The sequence below is a fragment of the Ursus americanus genome, chromosome 14 (genome assembly GCF_024610735.1).
Source record: "Ursus americanus isolate L20-20 chromosome 14, mUrsAme1.1.p, whole genome shotgun sequence".
Taxonomy (NCBI): domain Eukaryota; kingdom Metazoa; phylum Chordata; class Mammalia; order Carnivora; family Ursidae; genus Ursus; species Ursus americanus.
The window spans coordinates 60,126,196-60,151,557 of record NC_142140.1 but is presented as its reverse complement, the minus strand read 5'-3'; the positions used below and the strand labels follow the sequence as shown (position 1 = coordinate 60,151,557).

Here is a 25,362-nt window from a genome sequence, read left to right as displayed (position 1 = left end):
GCCCCAGCTAAACACAGCAGACCAATTATCAGCCATACCTTAGGTGAGAGCAAGGGTGGGGTGAGAGGTGGGTGGGACCCTTGCCCTTTACCGCAGGCTTCCCGGTTCCCAGTGACCCTGCAGGGGCCCAGACATGGGGTCAAGCCATGGTTTTCCAATGATTCATCGGTTCCTGGTCAGAAGCCTCGTGGGTGCCCAGCATGGTGTTGGAACTGGGGACACCACTGACCAAGATGAACCTCTCCCGACTCCAATCGGCATGTGAGCTGAGATCGGATGTGGGACATACTGAGAAAAGCCCCCTTCCCCAGCCAAGAGGGCTGGGAAGGCTTCCTGGAGGAAGTACCATCTCAGCTGAAAGCCCAAAAGTGAAGTTGGGGGCTGGGAGGGGTTCCAGGCCAAGGGAGCAGCATGGATGTGAATGGCCTCCAGCCCAAGCCCCCAAGTCATGTGTCCCCAGGTCATGTGGGGGTGGCCTCCTGGCTGAAGCAGCTGCTTTCTGCTACCTGTCTGATCTCAAGGGCTAGAGCAGACCAGACGAGAGTGAGGGGCGGGGCGGGGTGGTGCCTCTGCTTTGGCAGCCGACTCCCTCTTGGTGATGACACCGCAAGTCCAGTGTATCCCCAGGTGGGCAGAGCCTGCAAGGGGCAGGCCCTGGTCTCCTTCTGGTGGCCACAGTGAGGGTACGGGCTCCAGTCCTGGCTTTCTCCAGTCCTTGGGCCGCTGCTGAAGCACCCTCGTCCTTGAGGCGGGATGCCGTGTGTGCAGATGGAGGGCAAGGACAGGACCTACGCACAGACCCGCTGAATAAATGCACACTAGCCATCACCGTGACAGGGCCCGGGGGTCCCCAGGGGCATCACCCTGCTGCAGTCCGCCTTCCCGCCCCCGCCCCAAGCAGGAGACAGACCCAAGGATCCCGACGGGCTGAGAGGACTCCGCCGATGAGAAGGCCCCCACCACCCTCCCTGGAGCTCAAGGCAAAATTCCTCTTGTTATTAAACACCAAAGCAAACAGATCTCCACCCCCGCACTCCCGAAACACCTTTATTGCACTAAAAACAGCATTTATAAACAAACACACTTGGGAGAGGGTGTCTTAAAGATTTACCCACAGTCAACTTGGAACACAAAGATATCAAATAGTGCAGGGGCTTATAAAATGGGCCCTCCCCAGAGGGAAAGCAGGGGTAGGAGGTCAGGGTCAGAGGGAAGGGAGGGGGGGCAAGGCTCCAAGCATCTGACTCAGTGCAGGGTCCGCTGTCCACCTGCTCCAGCCCACGAGCCTGGCCCTGGGGGGTGCCCAGGTTCTAGAGTAAAGGGGGGACCCCCCCTGACACCGGGAGCAGGGGGCATGAAAGGGCAGGCCTAGAACAGAGGTGGGGGGGAGAGGGGCCCAGCAAGGGACCTTCCAAGGGCCCCAAATTCTCAGTCCCAAAACGCAAAGGGGAACATGTGCTTTCCCCAGCTATGGGGGAGCTCTCCTTCATCTCTCCCCTGCTGGGATTTGGAAACCTAGTCAGGAGGGACAATGTTCAGTTGGGGAGGGCTGCCCCCGGGATCCCCAGGAACTGCCCCAGTCCAACCATGCCCACCAGGCAGCCTGGCCTGGCCCCTACTTCGAACTGTACCATTTCTGTTGTGTGAAGCTGGGAAACGTCCATGAACATCATTCAAGGACCCACATACTGACAAACAATTAAACCCATGCAGCATGAATGGGCACAAGCAGGGTCCACCCTGCCCACCAGCTTCGTCCCTCTGTCCATGCGAACCAAAAGCTATTTACTGCGTGGAGTGCAAGTCCAGCCGTCATTCCCTGGCTATCACTTCCTGGCGCCCAGCGGCCAAGGGTGCTGCGCAGGGGGGAGGCAGCCCCCAGCCTCGGAGGGATGGGGGAAGTGGGGGCTGGGGGCCGTGCTCTGGGCCTGCTCTGAGCAGCCCCTCCGGGGGAGGGAGTCTCCTGAGGGTGAGGCGGGCTGGCCGGGCAGGGAAGGGGCTGGAGGAGAACAGCAGACAGGAGAGCTGTCCGGCTCCCAGGGGCAGGAGAAGAGCCCTAGCCTCCACTGTCCTCTCCTGGGCCTTCCTCACTTCCAGCCCCACAGCAACACCTGCCTCCCTTCTCTGTCTTCTGCCAGCTGGTGGCACCTGCCTCCCTGACCCACTCTGCTCTGGAGCCTAACGCAAGTGGGGTGTCTCCTGCAGCCCTGTGGGTACTGTTGGTAGATCCTGGGCCTGGTCCTGCTCTCTGGTGGGGGCAGAGGGAGCAGGGGTGTCTGGTGGGCCAGGCAGGAGGACTCTCATGCAACCAAGGAAAATATTAGGCTCAGCCTCTGAACTGGCCACCTCTAGGTCTGTGATCCATTTCTACGGCCTCCAGGCCCTCTGGGCCCCTGCAGGGTCACTAGGGAACTGGGAAGCCTTCGGTAAAGGGTTCCACAGTTTCCTGGCTACCCCCCTCCCCCGCAGAACCCCTTTCCAGCACTCTGAAAGGGGTGAGGCGGCATGGAACTTAGGGCATGGGGGGGAGGGGGGACACTTAGCCCTGCAAAGTGTCCCCTTCTCTTCCCTGGCAGCCCCCCGTCTTCCTCCTCTGAAAAAACAAATCCATGAAAAGTAATGTTCTGGTCACTGGTGGCAACCCAGTAACCCCCCAGCACTGACTGTGGCCCAGCCTGAGTTTAAACACCTCCCCCCCACCACCACTGGCCTGGCCAACCGGCCTCCTGCCCGCTGAGATCTGAGTGGGAGGGAGGTGGGGTCTTCTCTCTGCACCCTGGGGAGGGAGGCAGGGAGGCAGGGAGGGGCCTTTACAAGAAAGGGAGCAGGGAGGTCAGGGGCAGCTCCTTCTCCCCGAGCAGCGTGTCCCGCTTGAGGCTGCTGCCCTTGTTGACCACCTTGATCCTGAGGGCCAGTTTCCGGACACTAGCCGGCCCCAGGCCATCAAAAAAGAAGTCCTCATTGAAGACGGGGTGGCGGCTGTTCTTGACGATGGTGCTGCGCTGCTTCTGGAGCTTCCCGGGGACCAGGCAGAGGCCCACACAGCAGTTGATGCTGCGGGCGTCACACAGGCGGTCATAGAGGCCCTCGGCGGCCAGCAGGCGCACCCGCAGGCGGGCCTGGGCGGCCTCATACTCCGCCAGCAGCCGCACGCTGCCCCGCAGGCCCATCCGGATGGCGTGCTCCGCGCGGGGCGCCTGGCCGGTCTCAGGGCCCAGCTCTGGGGTGGCCCTGCGGGTCCCGCGACGCCGCGCCCCGGGGCTGGTGTCGGGTGCGCCGTCCTCGGCAGACAGGGAGCCGTGGCGGCCCGCCGAGTGCTTGAGCTGGCTCACTTTGGCCTGGCTGTCCTGGGCGAACCCTTTCAGCAGCGACACAGAGCGTGAGAGCAGAGGGGACCCGAAAGGGGAAGACTCCGCGGAGGACCCTGTGTCACTCTCCCCACCACTGAAGTAGCGGCTGGGGCTCATGAGGGCCCCACCAGCCTCCCTGGGCACCCCATCGCCCCCATTGGCCTTGGCGCCCCCCCGACGGCGACCGGCACCTGGGGAGCCCACCTGTGCCAGGGCTCCATGCTCGCTGTGGAACAGGGACTCCTTACGCCGTGTGTGGGGGCTCTCTGCCAGCGTGGCGAAGCCATAGGACGTCTGCGCCTTGGGCACGGAGGGCAGGGACATGGCCCCCAGGGCCTGGGGGTCAGCGCTGGTGGCGGCCTCCTCCCCCGGCCAGTCCTCCGCACTCTCGATCTGGATCACGTGCCGCGTGGCTGCCTTCAGCAGGTTCCTGCTCTCGGCCGCCAACTTGGCAGGCAGCCGGGGGCTCCGGGGGACTCGGCGGGGTGTCCCGGAGGCCAGGTTCTGCTCCGACGAGGCGGGGCCCAGCTCAGCCTGCCCCTCAGGATCTGTGGGGCCGGCGGGCAGCTTGGGGGGTATGAAGAAGTCGGGGATCTTGTCGGGTGTGAGCACATTGCTGTACAGGGGCCCCTTGGAAGCCTTGTCCCCGGCCTCGCTCCCCGCAGTGACGTTTTCCCCAGACCCCCGAAGACGCTCCAAGAACCACAGGTTGGTTTTCTTCATGGGGGCAGGCAGGAAGGAGGTCAGGAGGAGCGCAGCAGTCTGGGAAGAGAAGCAGGGGTCAGGAGCTGCGGGCTCCCAGGCTCCGGGGGACTGGAAGAGGGGGCTCCTGGCGCCTGTGTAGGGGGGCCACAAGGAGAAGGCCCTGGCCAGCAGGGAGCCAGCAGGGAGCCAGCAGGGTCACTCAGGGCGTGTCGCGCCTCCCCTCCCCTCCCAAGAGAGGTCGGGCTTAACTTCCCAGACCCGAGCCGGAGCGAGGGAGGTGGGGGCGGCGCTCCGACTCTTGGGAAGCTCCCAGGGGACAGCGGCCCCTCTCCCGCCCCCACCCCGTTTTAAGGATCTCAAAGCGCTTTCTAAAGGGTCTGCGCTCAGTCCAAAAGGAAGACACCCACGGTGTGTGTGCGGACCCCCCGGATGTCCCAGCCCCGAGCCCCCCCCCCAAGCTCCCGCCCACCTGTGGCTTTGCCCAGCGCTGAGGGCCCAGGCACGGGGGTGGGGGCAGGGAGAGGAGGTGAGTCGGGGGCTGACAGCGCAGCGAGCTGACCCCTCCCGCCAGTTCTCCGCCCCCCACCCCAGCCAGACTCAGCTCGGGGTGGGGGCGGGGGTCCTAGCAGACCCTGCGGACCGTGGCGGGGTCCCCGCACTCACCTGCCCCGCGGTGGTGGCCGGAGGCGGGAGGCTGTCCCGAGGGCACGCCGGGGTCTTGGCGCGAAGGTTCGGGGCCCGCGCGGGGGACGCGGCCACAGCTTCAGCACGGGCGGCGGCGGCAGCGCAGCAGGGACTCATTCACCAGCGGCGGCGGGAAACCGCCCAGCCCGGCCGCCGCGCCGCCGTATTCCTCCTAGTACGGCCGCGCAGGCGGCCCGCGCCCCCGCCCCCGCCTCGCCCCGCCCCCAGGCTGCAGGGGGTTGCCCCTCGGCCGGACCCCGGCGGCTGCTGGGGACGGGCGGGTGGGAAGCAGATGGGGGCGCCCTGTTGATGGCCACCCCGAGCGCTTGTGCCTGCGGACCCGCGAAGTCGGGGTCCCCCAGAAGCCCCTGGCCCCTGCCTCAGTCCACCCGGGCGGGGCCCAGACCCACACTTGCTGAGGGCCGGTTCTCTGGAGAGCCGCTTTCCCGTCTCCCGGCGAAGAATCAAAGAATGGGAGTAAGGGGCGCAACTAAATTTATCATTTACCATTGTCTGGGCCAGGCCCCTAAGGACTCACAGCCTCCCGGTGGGTAGGCCCCACGGCTCTCCCCAGTCAGTGCAGGACGAAGGGAAGCTTTCCTTCTAGAAATAAGGACCCATCCGCTTAAGGCGCGCTCCTCCCCAGGGAAAAGGGTAACGGGTGTCCACTCTGCAGCCGCCCAAGGAGCGACCTGGGTTTCAAGATGTTTATTGAGCGGCTGGTGGACGCTGGGCAGCGGATCCGCGTCCGGCCTTCTGATGATGCCCAGTGCGAGGGACGCCAGTGGACAGGTGCACGGTAAATTATAAGTGTCGGTTTGGTGGCTCCTGTGATGAACGTGTGGCGGGCAAACGTGATCCGAGGGGAGAAGCGGGAGCACCCCACCCTGCTGTTCACAGTTCAGAGACTGACCAGGGGCGGGACCAGGATGCAGCCCCAGGCCTGGCAGTTCCTGAAACCACAGGGTCCCCTGGGTCCCACTGCTCTTGCCTTGTGCCCTGTCCACCCCAACCTCTGCTTCCTCACCCCTTGCCCTCCCTCCCAGCCTCGATGTCCCCTTCAGGACCCTACAGCCAACCAGTCCCGGGTCGGGTCTTGGTCTGTGAGAAGCCAGCAAGTTAATGGATTGCCAGGACTGACCCAAGGCCTGGACTTTATTAAATTATGATTGTCCAGGAGCCGCCTGTGTTCCTCATCGTGGCCCCAGCTAGGATGGGGGCTGGTCTGGGGTAACCGCTGGTTCAGCAGAAGGGGGTGCAGAGGGCCAGCTGGCAGCGGGATAGAACTCTCTTGGAGTGAGGTCGGGTTTGGAGTTCCACTGTCCAGATGGGAAAAGCAAGGCTCAAAGAGGTCCATGCTTCCCCCAAAAGCTCTGTCTCAGCTTTGCTCTCCTAGCAAACACTGAGCCCCTTTTTGTGCTGGGGGGAACACTGGCATGGCCACAAAGTCTGACAGGAGAGCCCCATGCCAATGAATGCTTCACCTCACCTCTACCTCCAGGAAGCCTGCCCTGCCTGCCAGCCTGAGCTGGCCGGGCATCACAGCCTGACAGAGCCCACTGAACCCCAACTTTATCGTGAAAAACGCCCTGGAGCACATATTTGGTTGATGTCACTGCCCCTGTTGGGCCTGGAGCTGCTGGGACGGAGGCAGGAAGGCAGCCTTCTCCCTGCTGTGACCCCAAGACACTGGGGTCGTTCATGAATACCTGCCTGGCACCACAGTAAGAAGGGTGGCCCTGAAGCCGCAGGAGGGAGGGCCTCGGGGGCCGCAAGCCACCTTCCTCCGTTGCACGGACAGGGACGGCAGTGGTCACAAATGGGAAGGGACTGAATCACGTGTCTGGGGGGAACAGTGCCAGGTTTTCCGATGACAAGCCAGCCCGGGTACTGAGGGCTTCACTCCCCACTCCCCCTTACCCAGTTGGGGCAGGGTCTCCTCCCAGTTGGGTTGAGGGAGGAGGCCTTGAGCTTCTTCTGTGCAGATTCCCATCTGAGCAGCTGGGGACTCTTATCCGGAGGTGCTCCGCTGGGGTTGGAAGCCCGACGCCAACACTTGCTGCTGTGTGACTGCTGGCAGGTGTCCAGCCCTCTCTGCCTCTCTCCCCTGGGCAGTTTGCCCGCATAGAGGCTGCCCCTGCACCGCAGCCTCGGGGTGAAGGACTGCAGAGGGCTTGCAGCGGGGCCTAGGACGCTGTGATGGATATGCTGGTCATCATTTCTTGGACGCTGCTACTGGTGGGAAAGGGGGCTGGCCCGGCCTCGAAGGAGACCCCAGAACCTGATCCCCACCACAGACGGCTCAGCTGTAGCCCCCCCCTATGCCCCCACCCCATCACCTTCGGGGGCTGGGGGACTGAGGCCCAGAGAGACAAGGAACCCAGGGATAGGTCCCCAACATCTGCCTTCAGAGGGGCGGGGTCCGGGAGGCTGGCCCTTCCAGCTGGTGAGTTACCCTTGTGGTCCGAAACAGGAGCCTCTCCCAGTCAACAAACCTACTCGTCTGCAGAGCCCTGAGGGGGCTGGTGTGGCGAGGCACATTTCCAGGACTCCCCCCAGAGCCCAAGCTGCAGCCTTCCTGGGATCAGACATCGGGAGGCTGGGGAGGGGGCCCAAGTGGTATTGACCAGCCACTCCCACCCTGAGTCGCACCACCTCATGCTGCACGGCCTTGGTCCTCAACTCCCACCCCCCAGGGACCTAAGCTCATGGGAGAGAAGAGGGACAGGGTGCTTCCCAGGAGCCAGGCTGCCCCCCGTCTCCGAGGAAGCGCAGAGAAAAAGCTCCACCTTAGAGAGAGAAGCCACCTTATACCCATGCAGCTCTGGCCAACAGCTTCTCCTCCGAGCTCTGTCTCCTCCCTTGAAGAGGGACCCGAAGGCCTGTCCGCAAGCTCCCAGGAGAGACCTCAGCCCAACAAGGCACAGGTTAGCCCACTGTGGAGGAGGGCCACCACCCCGTTTCCAGATAGGGAAACTGAGGCACAGGGGAGTTGCCAATTCCACAGGGCACCCAGTTCAGGGAAGGGAAGCAAGCAGTCCAAGGCTGCGTGGTGGCCTCCCACCCCCAGGCTCCCTGAGGATGAGGCTGGCCCAAGGAGCATTTTTCAACTGAGTAACTGAGGGTTGACTGGGGCAGGAGACAAGTGTGGGGGACCCAGCGGCAGTCAGGCTCACAGCCCGCATCACTGCGTGGGCACCCCAGACCTGGCTTTCCCGGCTCAGAGAGCAGGACGGGGGAGGTGATGGGGTGGGATCCCAGCTCTGCCACCTCACCCTCTGAGCCTCTGCTCCCCCGTCTGTAAAGTAGCCGGTGTGGTTCTGAGCACACGCATGAGCAGGGGGCTAGATACATAGAGGCTTTGAAGGAGGACGCAGGGGAATGAACGAACGAACAAAGTGCGTTAGGACCCCTCTCTAGCCTACGAGTCTCTGGAATCCTACCTTGTGAGACTCCCCTAGTCCAGAGCCCAGTGAATTCTCCCTACTGCCCCCATTCCTCTCCTGCCCCAACAGTATACTCCCACTTAGGAATCCTATCCTTTCTATGCTTAAAAGCTCCCCAGCAGCTCTCCCTGGCACCAAGCTTCCCCCAGCCATGTCCTCCACTCCACCACCCCTCTGATCTCACCGCCAGTCACACAGGCATCCTTCTGTTCCCTGAATGTCCTGCGAGCTGCACACCACAGGGCCTTTGCACATGCTATTCCTTCTGCCTAGAACCCTGTCCTTCTCCCCTGGGGCTCTCAACCTCCAGACCATAGCCCCTGTGTCATTCCCACAGAGAAACCCTCCTGGATTTCCTGGGTTAAGTTCCAGGACTCGCTCCTTTCATTTGTCATTACACACTTAGTGATTTGCTGCTTCATGTCACTGGACTATCAACTCCATGGGGACAGCTCGGTCTTGGTCACTGCTGCATCCTCGTTACCCACCAGAGGTCCTGGTAGATAAGAAGAACCCAGTGCAGGCATCCTAAAGGATACCAGGATGGGGCAAGGGGTGGATGGACCAATGAATGGAATGAATAACGGATAGATGGGTGAGTAGGGAGTAGATGATGGGTGGATGGACAGACTGGCCCCTCTGTCTTCATGCCTCTAATAAGAAACAAGGCATCAGAGCCCCCTCTGGCTCTGCCTTTTGATAGCACCCCCCGCCCCAGTTACAGACTAGAGTGGCTGTTGCTCCCCACGCCCTCACCAGGCTCCCCCAGGGCATGGGGGTGGGGCCTGCTGATGGCTGGAGCCAGACCCCAGGCACAGGTGTGGCCCTGGCAGGATGTGGTGAGGCTGGGAAGGGTTCTTCAGGCTTGTCAGAGGAGGGGCCCAGGGGAGAGATGAGGTCTCTGGGAGGGAGAGCCCGGAAATCATGTGAGGGAAGGTCTGGAGAGGCATCAGGGAAAAGCAGGGGTCCTAGGGGAACAGGAGTGGGGACACCTGAGAAGTCAGGCCACATTCAGGGCTAAGTTAGGAGCAGTCAGGAGGAGAAAATGAAGAGCTGTTCGCCAGATATTCAGGGCATCTTGAAAGACAGAGAAAGCCTGCAGCATGTCGGCGAGGAACTACGGTGTTTCCCAGGAGAGGATGGGGCTGTGTCTAATAGAGGAGTGGGGTGCTTTATCTGGCAGTGGAAATAGAGGGTGAGGGCGGTGTTTGGGTTCTGGGACAGTGCCCCCCCACAGGGAGACACCCCCAGGCCCGCATCCTCCTCTCCATCCCCCACACCCTCCAGCCAAGGGAGGACACATCTATGTCTCAGCTTTCCACCTGGAAGACTGGACCCCCGACCCGAAGGCCCCTCAGTGTCAGGTGGGCCGGCTTCCTCATGGTCATCCCCATGGGTAACTACAAACAGACCTCAAACATCCAGTCCAGGCGGACAGCTGGGAGGGCAGAGCCCTCATGACCACCCCCCACTGGGGCGGGTTGCCCTGGCGCTGCCTGGATGCCCCCCACCGTCCCAGCAGAGCCCTGAGGCTCCCCCCCCCTTCAGCATTAACAGGTGTCCTGGCCTTGAGGACCCCAGAGCACCTCAATTCTGCCCCATAAAAAACAACTGTGCACTGAGTTTTCAGGTGGAGAAACTGAGCCAGCAAGGACAGGAATCCATCTTTCCAGGGAGGTGAGCTGAAGGCCCTCTGGGAAAGAGACAGTGCGTCCTGGACCCGGCGGGGACCCTGGCCAGGGCTCGGAGAGAGAGGACTGCATTTCTGTAGTATATTTTCTTTAAAGGTGAGAAAAGTTTCTGTCTTTGGTATGGACACCCTCACCCCAGGCAGAGGGTGGAGGCAGGCAGGGGTCAGTGGGGCACAGGAGTCTTGGGCCCCCCATCTCTTGGCCTTGCTGAGCCAGCCCAGGGCCAGCTGGAGAAGGGAGATCCAGAGGCCCAGCCGGAGGAGGGAGAGACAGCGGCAGCTCCAGCCCGACCAGGGTCCAGAGAGAGGCTGAGGAGCCCGTAAGGCCACGACAGGGAGCATCTGCGGAGCAGGACAGGAGCGGGACCTGAGAACCATCACCTGGGGAAGAAAGAGGAGGAGAGGTCAAGGGTCAGCTGTGACAACAACCAGATACCTGGGTTCAAGTGCGCCCCTCCGAACCTCAGTTACGGGGCCCAGTGAGGTCCTCAGGCTGAGGGGCCAGGGTGAGGTCTCAGCTCCCCCGTGTTCTTGCAGTGTGACCTAGGCTAGTGCCTTCACCTCTCGGGGCTGTTCCTTCTTCTGCAAAACGAAAATGCTCAGAACCACCTGGGACTCAGGAGGGTCTGGGAGGTGGCGAGCGAGCGTGGTGCCTGGACACAGCCACTGCCGCCTTGCCAGCTACGTGACTGCCATCGGCATTGCTGCTCAGGTCACCACCCCTTTGGGGACGGAAGGGAAGCAGGTCGTGCCCTGACCCGTGCAAACACACAGCCCCCAAAGGCCCTACAGCTCATGTCAGTGTTCCACGCGCCCGCTCCCAGCCCCTAAGGCCCGCCCCCAGACTGGAAATCCCTTCTGTGCTTGCAGCCTCAGGCCTGGCTAGGGACAGGGAGGAGGCAGGAGGGGGCCCCTGGTCATGGGGACAGGAGAGCAGCCCAACCTGGAAGGAAACTCCTCTCTGCTGAGCCCTGGGGGAAATCCCACAACCCCCTTCCCTCGCAGCCCTCCCTCCCCAGCTGAGCCCCCAGCTCTGGGCTTCCCACATCCCAGGTCCTATCTCCCCCTCCTCCAAGTCAGTCCATGCAGCCCAGCTCGGCTGCATCATCTCCTGCCTAAACCAACCCCACCGCCCCCAGAGGCCCCAGTTTCTCACCAGAAAGGTCCCGGAATCACCTAGAACTGCCTGTCCCTCCGCAAATCAAAACCCTCCCGTGGCTCCCCAGCACCAAAAGCCAAAGGCCAAGAGCGTCCCTTTCTATCTCACCCACCTCTCTTTGAACGCCCACCAGACCCAGGCCACCCTAGTCCCTCCTCCAGCATAGAGCCACCTCCTCCCAGAGATGTTTTATCACCAGTTAAATCCAGAGTTACCATGACAACTCAGCAATTCCACTCCGAGGTACAGACCCAGGAGCCACGAAAATACACATCCACACAAGAACCTGGACACATGTGCTGAGTGGCATTATTTCTAACACCCAAAAAGTGGAAACACCCAAATGCCATTGGCAGCGAATAGATAAACATGCGTCCATCCACCCACGGGCACGTGACTTGTCCACGAGCAGGGACGCGGCACCCAACACGCTGCCCGGGGACGGACCCGAGCCCACGACGCTCAGGGAGGGAACCAGACACAGACGGCCCCGCGGCATGTGAGTCCACGTGTGTGACACGTCCAGAACAGGCTCGTCCACGGACGGGAAGGGGGCTGGTGGGGGCTGGGGGCTGGGGAGGGGATGGTGGTGATGGCTGATGGGGACGGGGTGCCTTCGGGGTGATGGAATATTCTGGAATTAGGTAGGGAATGACTGCACAGCTCTAAACACACTAAAAACCACTGAGTTGCACACTTTAAATGGGTAAATTGTGTGGTTTGTGAGTTCTTAATTTTTAAAATAAGAAAAAAATCTGGGTTGAATGGGTAAATGCTGGGAGCCCACAGGGCAGACTACACACCTGGCTCAGGGCTCACGTTTGACCACACCGCGCAGATGCAGCTCGCTTTCGGCGGCCACGATGGGCTGCCCGTTCTGCAGGTGGTAGTCGATCAGATGGCTGATACTCTCAAAGAGCACGTCCTTGGTCCGCACCTGCAGGGCCAGAGGCCTCAGCGTGAGCGCCGCCAGGGGCTTGCTGGGGAGTCCTGCTGAATGGGAGTCTGCATGCCCAGGAGCCCTCCCTGTGGGTCTGATGCACGTCCAAGTCTGAGGACCGCTGGCTCAGAAGCTTCTAGAACTTCAACCATAGAATCAGACTCAGAATTCCAGAGTTAGGTAGGGACACGGGCTCCGAAACCACAGGATTCTGGCGCCACAACTATGACGGGTGGAAAGGTGGCCCCAAAAAAGACGTGTCCATGTCCCCACCCCTGGAACCTGTGGATGGCACTTTATTTGGAAAAAGTGTCTTTGCAGATGTGATTAAGTGAAGGGTCTTAGGATGAACTCGTTCTGGTGGCCCCAAAGCCAATGAATGGTGTCTTTACAAGAGTAAAATTTGGGCAAGGAGAGCAGACAAGGCCACGACCAGAGGGATGTGTCAACAAGCCAGGGACACCAAGGGCCCCTGGCACCTCCAGGACCTGGGGGAGCCTGGACGGGATCTTCCCTCAGCAGGAGCCCGCCCCGCGACACCGGCAGCTCAGACTTGCAGCCTCGATAGCCGGGGAAGACGACTCTTCCCTGTTTAAACCACTCCATCGGTGGCCATTTGGTAGGGCAGGCAGCCCTAGGAAAACTTGGGAACACCTAATGGAAAACAATCTGTTGCTTCTTAGAATGAGAGAATCTGAGCATCACCACGTGCCGGGCTGGATGCACCACAGACCGTAACCCTGCGACCCCCCCGCTGTCAGGTATTCCTTTGGCAAAGCAGGCTCACAGGACACAAGCAGGCTCAGAAGGCACATTCCCGGGCCCTACAGCAAAACCGTCTATTTCTTTGGAACTGGGGTCGGGACCTGGGAGTCTGCACTTCACTCAAGTGTTTTGAGGAAGTTCTGAACTTTCTGGAGCTTTAAGAGTTGCTGATCCTATCCGGTTGATCCACTTAGCAGAGAGGGATTGGGGCCCAGGAGGTTCTGACATTATAACCAAGGCCAGACACAGGGGGAACTGAGAACGGGCACCAGAGCCTCGGCCCCACCACGGGAGTGTGACCCATACAGAGTGACAGAGAGCGGATGGAGCTGCCCGGGAGCCGCGGTTCTGGGGCTCCGGATGGATGCAGTAAGAGCACCTGGTAAGACTCTAACACCCCTAAGCTCCTTCCCCTGGGAAATAAGCTGTAAGCCCCAAGACCCCTGGACACTGGAAAATGCTTCATCAACATCCCAGAACTCCTCATAAATTGAAAAATGCTTTGTAAACCCCAAAATGCTTTAGGAACTGTAGAATACCAAAGCTCAGACTGACTCCAAGCAATGTTAAGATGCATCACTATTTCATGTTCCACAAGGAGAGGGAGGGGAAAACCTCCCAGCAAAATAATCATGCAGTTCAGAGACAGAGTTAAAAAACATGCAGGCTTCAAAGGTGTCAAAATGAGAGAAAAGTGTACATCCAGGAACTGGCAGACCCTAGAACTGCTTGTAAACTGAAACATGTTTTGCGAGCTATTAAAATACACTAGAAAAGAAAAAAAGTCATATCTATCACTCAAAGACATCATTATTTGTAAGCTACACAGTGCTGATGGAACGTGGGAGAAAAATGCATCAAATATCGTGCTTTGTAAACCCTGAAAGGCCTTGAAATTGGAAAAACTTTTGTAACCCCCAAAATACTGCATGGACTTTGGAACTTAGGATTTTACAGATCCTAAAATTCTTGTTAAAGTGGAAAATACTTTGTAATTCTAAATTACCTGGTACAGAATCTGTAAACATAAAGGACTTTGTAATCCAGAAAATACTTCATTAAACCTAAAGGCTGCTGGGGTGGGCGCCCAGGGCCCTGTCCTCCCCAACCGCTCCCGCCCAGCGCAGCCCAGCGCAGCCCAGCGCAGCCCAGCGCAGCCCAGCGCAGCCCAGCCCAGCCCAGCCCGGCCTGCGGACCCTCCCCCTCCGGGACGCGCCCCACCCCACTCCCGACCCGCCTCCAGCCTGCGGACCCGCCCCCGCCCCACCCCGGACCCGCCTCCAGCCTGCGGACCCGCCCCGCCCCACTCCGGCCCCGCCTCCAGCCCCTGGGCCCCACCTTACCACGCCCTCGGGGTCCACGAGCAGCAGGTGCTTGGGCTGCCCGGCGTGCATGCCCGTGAGGACGTACTGCCCGGGGTTGGTTACGCTGTCGCGCACCAGGAAGTCCCCATCGGCTCGAAGCAGCTTCTCCGCCGCCCTTCGGCTCATCTGGCCATGGTACCAGGGCTCCTGCCGCAGCTGCTCCTCCGTGGGGGCGATGGGGGCCCGGCGGGTCGGGGGACTGGGCCACTGGTCCTCCAAGGGAAGGGGCGCTACCGCCGTGTCTGCCCCCACAGAACATTCGTGCAGCTTGAGAGCATCCTCGAAGGGTCCTGCAAACGAGGACGAAGTGCAGGAGGCAGGGGCGGGCAGCTGCCTCCGCTGGAAAGGGAGGGGTCTGGGCTGGGAAGAGACAGCTCCAGGTGGTCGTTCCACCCTGGGGGACTGAGCCCACCGTTCGTCCCTGGCTGTGTGCTGAGTGTGCACCGTGTGTGGTGTGTTCACACCGTGGACGGGTGTGTTCACGTGCTCTGCGCGCTGTGTGGTGCCGGCGGCTGCGTTCTAGGGTTATGCAGTATATTCTCTTGGATTTTTATGTACATGCAAGCAAAGCCCTTCTTTCTCTCCAATTTGTGCACACATTCTTTTTCTTGTCTTGTCACTCTGGCTTCCTTCCCAACACTATGCCTCCTGTGTCACTGACGGCCTGACCACACTGGCCAGCCCCTGGTACAACACTGCATCTCGGTGGCGGGCAGCAGGCCTGCCTTTCTCCAGCAGACCCCCCTAGACGAGCTTCCGACAGTCTGAATTGGCTTTCTGAGGCTCCCGGCCAGCACCAGTGTGACGCTGGCCAGGTCACTCGCCCTCTCTGACCCTGTCTCCTTGTTGGAAAATGGGACGTGGTGCAGCACAGATCAGAACCCCAGCCCTGACCCCGACCCTGGCACACCTGTGTTCTGTGCCCCACGCTCCTTCCACTTTCTGCTCCTAGGAATCCCTCCTGCCTGCCTCCTTCAGGGGTCCAGGTGTGGCTGACCCAGCCTCCAGCTAGCAGGACCCGCGACCAGGCCTGGCCAGTCAACATCTTCATTTCACCCTCCCCCCCACTGACCCAGGCTGGACGAATCAGACACAGACCCAGAATTTTCAATGGAAGCCTGGCTGGGGTCACTGGGCCATTTGGTCACCCCAAGGGGACAGCCGGCCTCAGGAGCTCACACTAGGGCACCTCCTCTACCATCCGAGGATTGCCGTGAGGAGCCGGCAGGGGCCATGCCTTTAGTCCGCTGACCGGTGCACAGTGGGTGCTCAATGGACATTAGCTCATGTCCTATCAGATTGTGGGGGAGGGGGCTTGGCAGACTTTGTGAAGGAAGAAATTTCCAGCTGGCTTGGTTGGTTCTTGGGGATCTCCCACTAGGGAGGTAACCCAAGTAAGAGAAATGACCCTGCCTGGGCCAGCACGGAGCCAAGAGCCTCATGGTGCTTGTGGAAGAGGGTGGCACTGGTGTTGTGCATAGGCGATAAGAAGGGTTTTGGGACACAAGCCTCCTCCATTCGACCGAGTCCTCCCTCAGGCCAGGGTCTCCCAGAGGGAGGGAAGGAAAGGGCTCCCCCATCAGCGGTTCACTCCATCAGTATGTGGTTAGGCCTGCCTCATCAGCCTCCCCAAGGGTGCCTCCCCCATCAGGCTAGGATTCCCAGTGGAAGGGGTTGGGGCCCACTTCCTCAGACCATGGGGAGGGAGCTAAAATTCACTCATCGGGGGGAGACCCAGAGGGAAAGAGCTAAACCTCCCCCGAGAGACTGAGGAGTCTCATAGTGAAGAGGGGCCTAAGCCTCTCCCCTCATACTAGCCCCTCTTTCAAGGTGTGAGCTAGGCCCTTCCCCCAGACTAGGGACCCCTATAGAGAGGAAACTGGGTTACCCCCAAGAGACTGAAGAGTCCCAGGGAGGGGGGCCCCAGAGCCTCCCCTATCAGGCTAGGGAGTTCCCCCATCCCACCCTCACCAGCTTGCAAAGTCCCAAGGGGAAGAAGGCCGGGCTGCCCCCAGCAGACCACGGGCTGCTAGTGCCATGGCCTCCCCCCTCAGGCTGGGTGGCCCCCACATACGCATGTCAAACAGATCCTTCTTGGGGCTGTCCTCCAGCTGCAGGGCCTCCGGGGCGTCCAGACCCTGTGTGTTGACATACAGGTGGTCCTCGTAGTCTCTGGGGCCCTTGGCGTCAGCCTGCACGTAGCCATCCCCCGGTGGGCCTGGGGAGCGCAGGGGGAGCAGGGGGTCAGTGGGGGGAGCCCAGGAGAGGGGAGCAGCAGGGACCCCACCTGGGAGCCCCACCCACACCTGTCACCCTCCAGGAAGGAAGCTGTAGCCTGGCTTGTGCAGCAGCATCTGGAGTGACCCCATAAATGTCCACCCAGGGGCTGCAGGGCATAGAGCGCCAGCCCCGGGGAGGGGCCGTGCCACCAGGCAGGACGGTGGCAGAAAGCCTCATGCTTGTGTTAAATGCCCACATCCAAACACAATCTCGATGAAACTGTTCTCCCTGTAAGTATGTTATCCACACGACACGTGGGTCACTTGATTCTGTTTCTGTTCTGTTTTAGGGTTTCCTCTCTTCTCTTCTTAATTGTGAGTGTGTGAAGCACTGCCATGGTTCAAAAGCCACAAAGACGGCAAAAGTTATCCTCGGAGGAATTTCTCACTTGGGTCCCTGCGGCGCCCCACTTGGATTCTGCCAGATCCTGACCAGTCCCCTGGCCTCGCCCACGGTGTCCTACCAGGTGCCAGGGGTTTGCTGGGCTGAGAGGCAAGAAACGGCATCTGCAGGACGTTAGTTTCCATTTCTCGTCTTTTGAACAAGGTTGAGCTTCTCTTCCCAGGTTCAAAGGGCATTCATGTGCATTTTTCTCAGAACTGTCTATTCATATCTATTTTTTTTAAAGATTTTATTTACTTATTTGACAGAGAGACAGCGAGAGAGGGAACACAAGCAGGAGGAGTGGGAGAGGGAGAAGCAGGCTCCCTGCTAAGGAGGGAGCCCAATGCAGGACTCGACCCCAGGACCCTGGGATCATGACTTGAGCAGAAGGCAGACGCTAATGACCAAGCCACCAGGGGCCCCTGTCTATTCATTTCCAAACATCACCATTTTTAATCCTTGGTAGAGAAATAATGATGTCAGTACACTGCATGGCCATATCCAGCCCAAGGGCCCTACAGTTATGCCAACTACATCTTTCCCCTCGTGGACATGTGAACTCACATGTCAGCTCCAGTGGCCCTCCGTGGACACGGCCAAGTCTGCTAACCTCTCTGTGCCCCAGCCTCTTCCTCTGTGAAATGGGGAGAGAGGAGTAGCTCCTTTATAAGTCGGGCTGAGGATTAAAACCTTAGAACAGTATCTGGCAAAAGTTATGATTCAGGGGCGCCTGGGTGGCTCGGTCAGTGAAGCGTCTGCCTTCGGCTCAGGTCATGATCTCAGGGTCCTGGGATCGAGTCCCGCATCGGGCTCCTGCTCAGCGGGGAGCCTGCTTCTCCCTCTGCCTGCCTCTCCCCCCACTTGTGCTCTCTCTCTCTCTCTCTCTGAAATAAATAATTAAATAAATATCTTTTTCTTTAAAGTTATGATTCAATATGAGTGCTGACAATGTGCCGGCCCCGGGTGGCTGATGTGGGCACAGAGATCTCAGCCCAGGCTTCCCGGGACGGGACGCATGGAGGAGGCACAGATTCCCCAGCCTCTCACCGTCAGGGCCAGGGAAGAGGGAAGAAGCCGGGTTATAGGAATCCAGACTGAGAGAGAATTCCTGGCCATCGGAGCATGAACGGCCTGGTAGGCGCTCTCGGCTGGAAACCAGGGAAGGCATAACAAGGAGCGCTGGCAGCTCGTGCAGAGGACGGGGCTGGGAGACGCTGGGGAGCCCTGGGAGTCGGGTGACACAGGGCAGTCGGCCCGGGTGCCAGGGCCAGATCTTAGCTGGGCACCTGTTGGGTGCCCAACGACAAAAGTGGTCTTTAACCATCGTGCTGGCAGTCACGAAAATGCCCAGATTATTTGGGAAGATCTAAAAAACCCCAAACCCAGCACAGATGTTCACGAGGCTGTGGGGGACAGGCAGGTGCAGCGGGGCTGGTGGGCGAACAGCCTCACAGCCGCCGGTAGTGCGACTAACAGGCTCGGCTCATGGCTGTGCCCCAGCTCGGCCTCCGCGGGACAGACACACGGCTGAAAGACCCTCCGTGCAGGGCAAGACGGGGGGGGGGGGGGGGGGGGGGGGGCGGGAGCTCGCAGCCCTTCAGAAGGAGCTCACTGCGAGCAGGACCAGCACGCCTCGAGGGCCATCATCTCTGCTGCTTACCGATTCTGAAAGGAGACACAAATGTGCCGGGGGCGGGGGGGGGGGGGGGAGCTCCCGGACTGGGGGCGGGGGCAGGTCCCTCGTAATTACGCCTAACGGAGTAAGATGCTCACGGGCAGAAACTCAATCATTTTGTTAAACAAAAGCCCACGGTACCTTGATGGGAGGGCAACTGCTATGTCAGAGCAAACACCTGGAGGTCCGCCCACACGTCCAGGAGTCAGTAGAGGCGAAATAGAAAAGATCCGTCACAGGGTGACAGGGTCCAACATGCAAACAAGAATGAGGACGTCTGCGCGCACGGACGCAGAACGAGCTCCAGGACGGAGGGCGACCTGGAGAAAGCAAGGTGGACGTGTGCACAGCACGCCACCAGCTGCAAAAATGTGCAAAATGACACACGCGTTTGAATTGGCTTGAAGATACGTGGAAAATTCCGGGAAAATAATGAAAACTGGTAACTACTGACAGTGGCGGCCTGCCTGGAGAGTGACAGGCAGACAGGCACAGGGGTGCCCCAGCGACTTCTCACTGGATGCCTTCTTATGCTCTGGCATTTTGAACCATGAGAATGCAGTATCTCTCCCCAAAACACAATGAAACTAGTCTGTGCAGAATAAAAAGAGAATGATGTGGTCAGATCTCCTGAGGGCATGGGAAGTGAGCCCGGTCCCACAGGCGAAAGCGAAAAGACAGACAGCGTGGGGAGGGGTGGGGCACCCCCGAGCCCCCAGGGCACCTACCAGTACCTGACGGGCCCAGGTCCCATGGCAGGCTGTGCGTGTCCCTTTGAGCAGGAGATGCCCCCTGAAAAAGAGAGTAAGGGGTTCCCCGGCCATGTGCAAGCCGCCCTTCCCAGCCCAGCACCCAGGCTTCCCCAGCACCCCACCCTCCTGCATGGCTGGAGACATCAGCCAGAGGCGAAGGGAAGCCCCAGCCCCTGGCTCCGAAACGGCCCTCGTTCCCCCACCCACCTGTGCTGCAGCCTTCACTGCCCTCTCCTCTCCTTTCCTGCCCCCTGCCACATGTTGTTCCCTCCGCCTGGATGCCCTTCCCTGCACTGCTCTCCCAGGCAGCAACTCTTCTCCGACAGGGCCCAGCCCCAACACTGCTTCCTCCTGAAAGTCCCCTGAGCACGGAGTCAGTCTCCCTGTCACATACTCCTGTCACTGCCCCGGGATGCCCATTTCATGGCCCTGATGAAACTGCTGATACAATGATTTACTCAGTGCCCAAGCTTGGAGTAGGGCCAGACGCTCTGTGCGGTTTGGAGAAGGAGGGAGGGAAAGGGGGAAGGAAGGCACAAGACCCTCCACCAGGATCAAGGAGAAGAGAAGCAGAAGGAAAGCTACAGGAAAGCCCAAAGACTCAGCTCCTGGGGACAGCCCTGCCGCCCCCCACCCCCGCCCGCAAGGTCCACAGAGGCTGACCTGGCCGAGGGCTCCGAGGGCCCCGAGGGCACAGGGCTGAGTTAGGGTGAGCCTGGAGTCCACCAGCCCACCCAGGGGCGGCTCCTTCCCCGGGATGCTGTTGTAGTAATTGTGTTCCATTTCTTCCTCGTCCCCCCAGGCCGACTCCTCTGGCCTGGCCAGCCTGGGGACAGAAAGCAAGCGGGAGCACAGGCAGGAACCCCAGTACTCGGGGGCAGAGAGAATGGGGGGCCCCCCAAGAGTGTGCCAAGGCCTTGTGGCTTGAGCTTTGCCAGGTGCATGGGACGAGCCAGGCCTAGGGGACTCTGACCCTGGCTCCTCTCAGGCAGAGGGCAGGTGCCAGGAAACGCTGGCCGCAGGGGGACGTGGTGCGCTTCCCAGTGCTTCTGCTAATACAGCAGGTCCTCACGACAGCCGGTCCGCACCCCCAGGGAGACCAGGGAGAGAGCACACCGGCCGAGCTGCACCCAGAGTCCGGTGCCGCGGGGCTAGGGTGGGGTGCCCTCAGCATTGCACCGTCCTTGCCCTCTGGCCCCGCAATGGCACCTATGGCTCCTGAAAGCAAAACAGGGGAAGCGGCTGGCACCAGGGGCCCCCCCACAGCCCGTGCGAGGTAGAGGTGGCTGCAGATGCCCTCACAGGGGATGGACGCCGGTGTGTGTGTGTGTGACACAGAGGCCTAAACCCGTGGGGGAGGGGGCCCAGGCACGCGGTGCGGGGCAGTGCGGCGGACTCACGCGGCTGTCTGTCCCTGCGTACTCTGCCTCTTCCTTCTCGGGCACATACCTGCATTTCTAACGCATCCGTGTACTCATTACCTCATCTAGCGAATTCTACCTAGTGTATGAACAGCTGAGTGCAGGGCCCACAGATCTGGCCGCTGCCTGTGCGCGTGCGGCCCAGGAGCTAAGAATGGCTGCTTCTCTTTTAGACCACAAAACTCTCAAATGATTCAGAGAGCATCCAAAGAACAATACTTGGTGACATGGGAAAGTTACATGAAATTCAAAATTTAGCGTCTATAAATACAGATTTGCTGGCCGGCGGCCCATTGATCCTTTTAAACATCCCCCACGGCTGCTCTTGCCGCCGGCTGAGACAGGTGGTCTGGCGCAAAGCCGAAAACACTGACTGTCTGGCCCTCTGCAGAAGTTTGGGCCACCCCCGCCCAGATGGGATGACAGCAGCCGAGGACGCCCCCGCCCCCCCCCCCCCCCCCGCAGGCCTCGCCTAGGCCAGGGCAGCGCAGGGCGTGTTCATCCCGGGTTTGAAGACGAGGGAACGGAGACCGGCGGCTACGCCGTGAGTGCACAGGGGCGCAGAGAGGAACGACGGGGCAAAGCGGGGCCTGGCGCCCAGGGCGGAGGCGGTGAGCACGGGCCTGCGCTATCTCCGGAAGACGGGCGAGCCGGGCCTGGTACCTCTCTGGCGGCACGACCGCCCTGGGGGGGCTGTGCAGGTACTGTTTGAAGCGCAGCTCGAAGGCTTGGCCCACGGTGCTGATGATCCTCTGGGCGAGGCCCTCACAGCACTCCAGGATGTGGCAGGCTGGGGAGGGTTTTCGTTACGTGGCATCCGCGCGGCCTCGGCTGGCTGGCACAGCGGCGCAGGACCCCGCCCGCCCCACCCCCCGGACCTCACCTCTCTGGTTGATGGGATCCTTGGCTACATAGGCCACGTAATCCGTCATGTCCTGCAGAGAGACGGCGGGGGAGGGGTCAGCTGGACCCGCCTGGGCCAACCCGGCCGGGACGCCGGCCCCCAGCTCTAGCAGTGCAGGGGACAGGGGCTCTCAGGGCTGCAGGGGACAGAGGGGACCAGAAATCCACCCCCAGCCCCTGGCCTTACCGTGTCACCACCCGACGCGAAGGAGATGGACTGCATGTGGTGGTTGGCAATGATCTGGCCAGAGAGAGACACGTGGTCACCGGGGCAGGCTCGGCCTGGTCACTAGGCCAGGGCCACAGGGAGGGGACCCGAAGTGCAGCTGGACGGGCAGCCCCCCGGGCCACACGCAGCCTCACACGTGCACACTTGCGATGCCCAACACAGACAGCGCGGCCACAGATGCAGACACTACAGTTACGCACAGACCCACGCCTCTGCGCAGATGCTCACGCAGGGACAGGTCCAAGGACACAACCACTCCCACACACACCAGACACACTCAAGCCCTCTTCACACCCTGACACATCACACTCGGGCCCGCGCAGCCACTCACGCAGACACCTAGGGGTGGCACACTCATCTGGCACACCCAGTGCAGCCCTGCAGGCAGGGAGAGATACAGATGGGACCTGCCGCTCCAGCCTCCACACCATCGCCTGTGTGCGCATTTGCATGCTCATTTACATGTTGGCTCATCTGCACGCTCACTTATGCACGCACCCCTCATTTGCATGCTTGTCTTGTGCGCACATTTGCACACTCATTTCCACGTTCGTCTGTGTGCTCACTTGCCACCATCCCTTGCTGTCCTGAGTGCTCACGTTCCTCCATGACCCAGGGAGCAGCCGATGCCTCCCCAGGTCCTCCACAGATGCCCTGGCTTGGGCTCCCTCCTTTGTGCCCCCACAGCCACAGATCACAGCACTTCCTGGGGTCACGGTGCTCTCTGGACAAATCCTAGAGCTGTGACTTCTCCAGCTCTGTCCCCCCACAGGGGAACATCTGCCTGGGATGTCCTCTGCTCACCTCCCCCTCCGAGCTAGTATCACTGCCTCCAGGAAGCCCTCCATGATCCCCCTGCTAGGTCACAGTGTCTGCTGCACACCTACAACACCCCTTGCCTGGCGCCACGTCCTTTTTGGAATTTGTAATTATTCTCTTATTTTGCTGGTTTGTTTCCACCAGAAGATTCCAAGCCAGGGCTCTCCCTCCGGGCACTGCAGACACCGGGTCTGGGTCAGTCTCTGCAGGGCGTCCTGGGGTCCAGCAGCATCGCCGACCCAGCCCCTCACGCGGACTGTGGCTGCCACGAGGGCAGCTCGGCTCCTGGCTCGGGTGGGGTGTCGCACAGCTCCAGGTGAGCACGCCCACACACAGACCTGCCCTGCGTGGGGCTGGAGACGCGGTGGTGACACTCACCTGGCGTGTGGCAGGCACAGAGAGGTTGAGGCCGTCCGTGGAGATGCTCACAGCGATACTCATGCCCGCGAAACGCAGGTTGCTCTTGCCCAGGATGGAGGCCAGCGCTTTGTTGGGGGCCTGGGGACGGGGCAGAGGGCAGTGCCGGGCCCGCAGGCCTGGGAGCCCGGGCACTGGGGCAGGAGGGGCTGCAGAGGGGCTCCGGCCGGGCAGGGTCCAAGGGTGGCCGTGGCGGTCCCCACGGCTCCAACCACGCCCACCGGCACCACTCGGGGACCACAAGCCCCTCACCCACCTTCCTCTTCCAGGAGCCCCGGACGCCGGGCACTGCCTCATGGAGCCGGTTGATGGCTTCCCTGTGTGGGGGAGGGAGGAGGGGCTTCATGAGCTTCGAGGCGGGGGGGGGGGGGTGCGTGGGGAGGAGGCAGGAGCTCAGAGAGTGTGGGGCTCACAGGAGGGAGGGAAGCTGGGCTGTCTGGAAAGAGGAGAAAGGGACAGAGCCACGGACCAGGGGCTATCCGCCCCCACCCCATTCGTACCTGCAGATACCCCCCCACACCGCCCCTGGCTCTGGCCCTCTGCTCCTCCTTCTCAGTGACAACGCATCCCTGGGCCACAGCCCAACCGCAAACCACAGGAGTCAGATTCAGGGGCACCAGCATAGCCCCTGAGCCTGGACCCCAAGTTCCGTGTGGCCACAGGCCAGTCAAGATCCCCTTCTGTGGCCTGAGAGGGTGACCTCTGCTCTGGGCTCCCCCAGACAGTAAGGAACAGACCACTGTGAAACTGCTAATCCCCCGGGGGAACTAGAATGTCACGGGACCCTGAAGGTCAGACCACATTGGGCCCCCAAAAATGCCGGAGACACGAGAAGGAGCTAGACCCTCACATCCAGCTGGCGGGAAGGCAAAACGGTGCCACACCAGGGAAATGGCCCAGCAGCTCTTCAAACAGCGAGACGTGGGGTCAGCACACAGCCCAGCACCCCCTCCCACCTCCCAGGAACACGCCCAGGAGAAACGAAAACACGTCCACACAAGACCTGTTCACAGAAGCACAAGTCATAACAATCGCCAACAGGCGGAAGCCAGCCAAGGGTCCACTGACCCGTGAACAGACACACACACACACCGTCCCCCACGCACGGGCATGTGATCGGCCGCAAGCAGGAGCGTGGCGCCCACCCACGCTGCCCCGGGGATGGACCCGAGCCCCCAACACTCAGGGAGGGAACCAGACACAGAAGGCCCCGTGGCGTGTGAGTCCACGTATGTGACACGTCCAGAACAGGCTCCTCCACGGACGGGAAGGGGGCTCGCGGGGGCCGGGGGCTGGGGGGAAGGTGGGGAGTGACGGCTGTTGGATATGGGGTTTCCTTTTGGGCTGATGGAATGTGCTGGAATTAGGGAGGGAGTGGCTGCACAACTCTGTGAAGAAACCAAACACATCAAATTGTGCACTTTAAGTGGGTGAACTGTTTGGTGTGTGAATTACATCTCAGTAGAGTGTCACTATGTCTACAGTGAATGGACTAACTCCGTTTTCAGGTGCTAAAAGGTGTCGCTTCCTTCTGTCTCAGCCCTGGTTGTACCATGCCTCTTCGTGAGGGCTCCTGGCAGCTCAGCGCATCACGAGATCAATGTGCTTCCTCTGTGCCAGCAAAAGCAGGGAGGACACCAGAGATGCCATCCCTGTCCTGGACGGGCTCCCAGCCCCTTCCAGCCCTGACCTGAGTCCTAACCGGGAGCCCACCAGCGCCCGCGGGTCCCACGGCCTGCTGAGGCATCTCTCAGCACCCCTGCAGGGGACCAGGTGTCTTCTCCCTTTAACAGAGAGAACCCAGGGTCTGGGGAGCAGGGACAGCTGAAGGGCAGGACAGAGCTGGGACTCAGACCCCTGTGCCCCCCCCAAGGCCATTCTAAGTCCATGCCACACTGTTCCCCACTGTACGGCAGGAGGGAAGGTCACTGCACCTGTCATCCTGGATCCCCAGCAAAACTGTCTGAGCCTGCCAGCACCACCTCTCCAGAGCCTCACATCTGCCCTCCCCCAGCTGCCCCGAGTCCTGGCCCCCGGCCCCCAGCCCCACAGCAGCCGGTCTCAAAAGCTCACCTGGTCACCTGGGTGCGGGTGTTAAAATCCAGAGAGCGCATGGAGCGGAGGACTTCAATGCAGCCCATGTACTAAGGGAAGAGAGAGCGAGCGGTTAGCAGGCAGGCCCCAAGCACCAGCCCAGAAGAGCCCGGGGCGGGGTACACGTGAACCCAAGCCCTTCCTCCAGCAAGTGATTCACTCTCTTCTCTTGCCCCCACTGGGCTGAAGCCCTGTCCTCTGTGCTTGGCAACATCCAGCCTTGCTGCCCCAGGGCCTTTGCACTTGCTGTCTCCCTGCTGCTCCCTTTCCCTATCAACCTGCAGA

The 25,362-nt window shown here is 60.8% G+C and overlaps 2 protein-coding genes across 3 annotated transcripts in view; both read right to left on the bottom strand.

The window, feature by feature from the left end:
* Nucleotides 1-1,039: 1,039 nt before the first annotated feature.
* C2CD4C (C2 calcium dependent domain containing 4C) lies at nt 1,040-4,098 on the bottom strand. Its single transcript, XM_045804822.2, has one exon. It carries the CDS (start codon nt 4,071-4,073, stop codon nt 2,811-2,813), a length of 1,263 nt encoding a protein of 420 aa, XP_045660778.1. The 5' UTR covers nt 4,074-4,098; the 3' UTR covers nt 1,040-2,810.
* A 5,845-nt stretch (nt 4,099-9,943) lies between these two features.
* Nucleotides 9,944-25,362, bottom strand: part of SHC2 (SHC adaptor protein 2) — a 29,569-nt gene continuing 14,150 nt past the window's right edge. The window contains exons 2-13 of one of the 2 annotated variants that reach the window (XM_087867473.1): nt 25,057-25,127; nt 23,240-23,300; nt 22,945-23,064; nt 21,706-21,759; nt 21,499-21,550; nt 21,279-21,405; nt 19,858-20,020; nt 19,177-19,234; nt 16,178-16,321; nt 14,083-14,393; nt 11,838-11,971; nt 9,944-10,256 (exon numbers count right to left, since the gene is read on the bottom strand). In XM_087867473.1, coding sequence (XP_087723599.1) covers nt 11,843-11,971; nt 14,083-14,393; nt 16,178-16,321; nt 19,177-19,234; nt 19,858-20,020; nt 21,279-21,405; nt 21,499-21,550; nt 21,706-21,759; nt 22,945-23,064; nt 23,240-23,300; nt 25,057-25,127 — 1,290 coding nt within the window. In that variant the 3' untranslated portion in view covers nt 9,944-10,256; nt 11,838-11,842. Of the gene's footprint in view, nt 10,257-11,837; nt 11,972-14,082; nt 14,394-16,177; nt 16,322-19,170; nt 19,235-19,857; nt 20,021-21,278; nt 21,406-21,498; nt 21,551-21,705; nt 21,760-22,944; nt 23,065-23,239; nt 23,301-25,056; nt 25,128-25,362 lie in introns of both variants that reach the window. The other variant, XM_087867472.1, reaches the window with a different exon arrangement.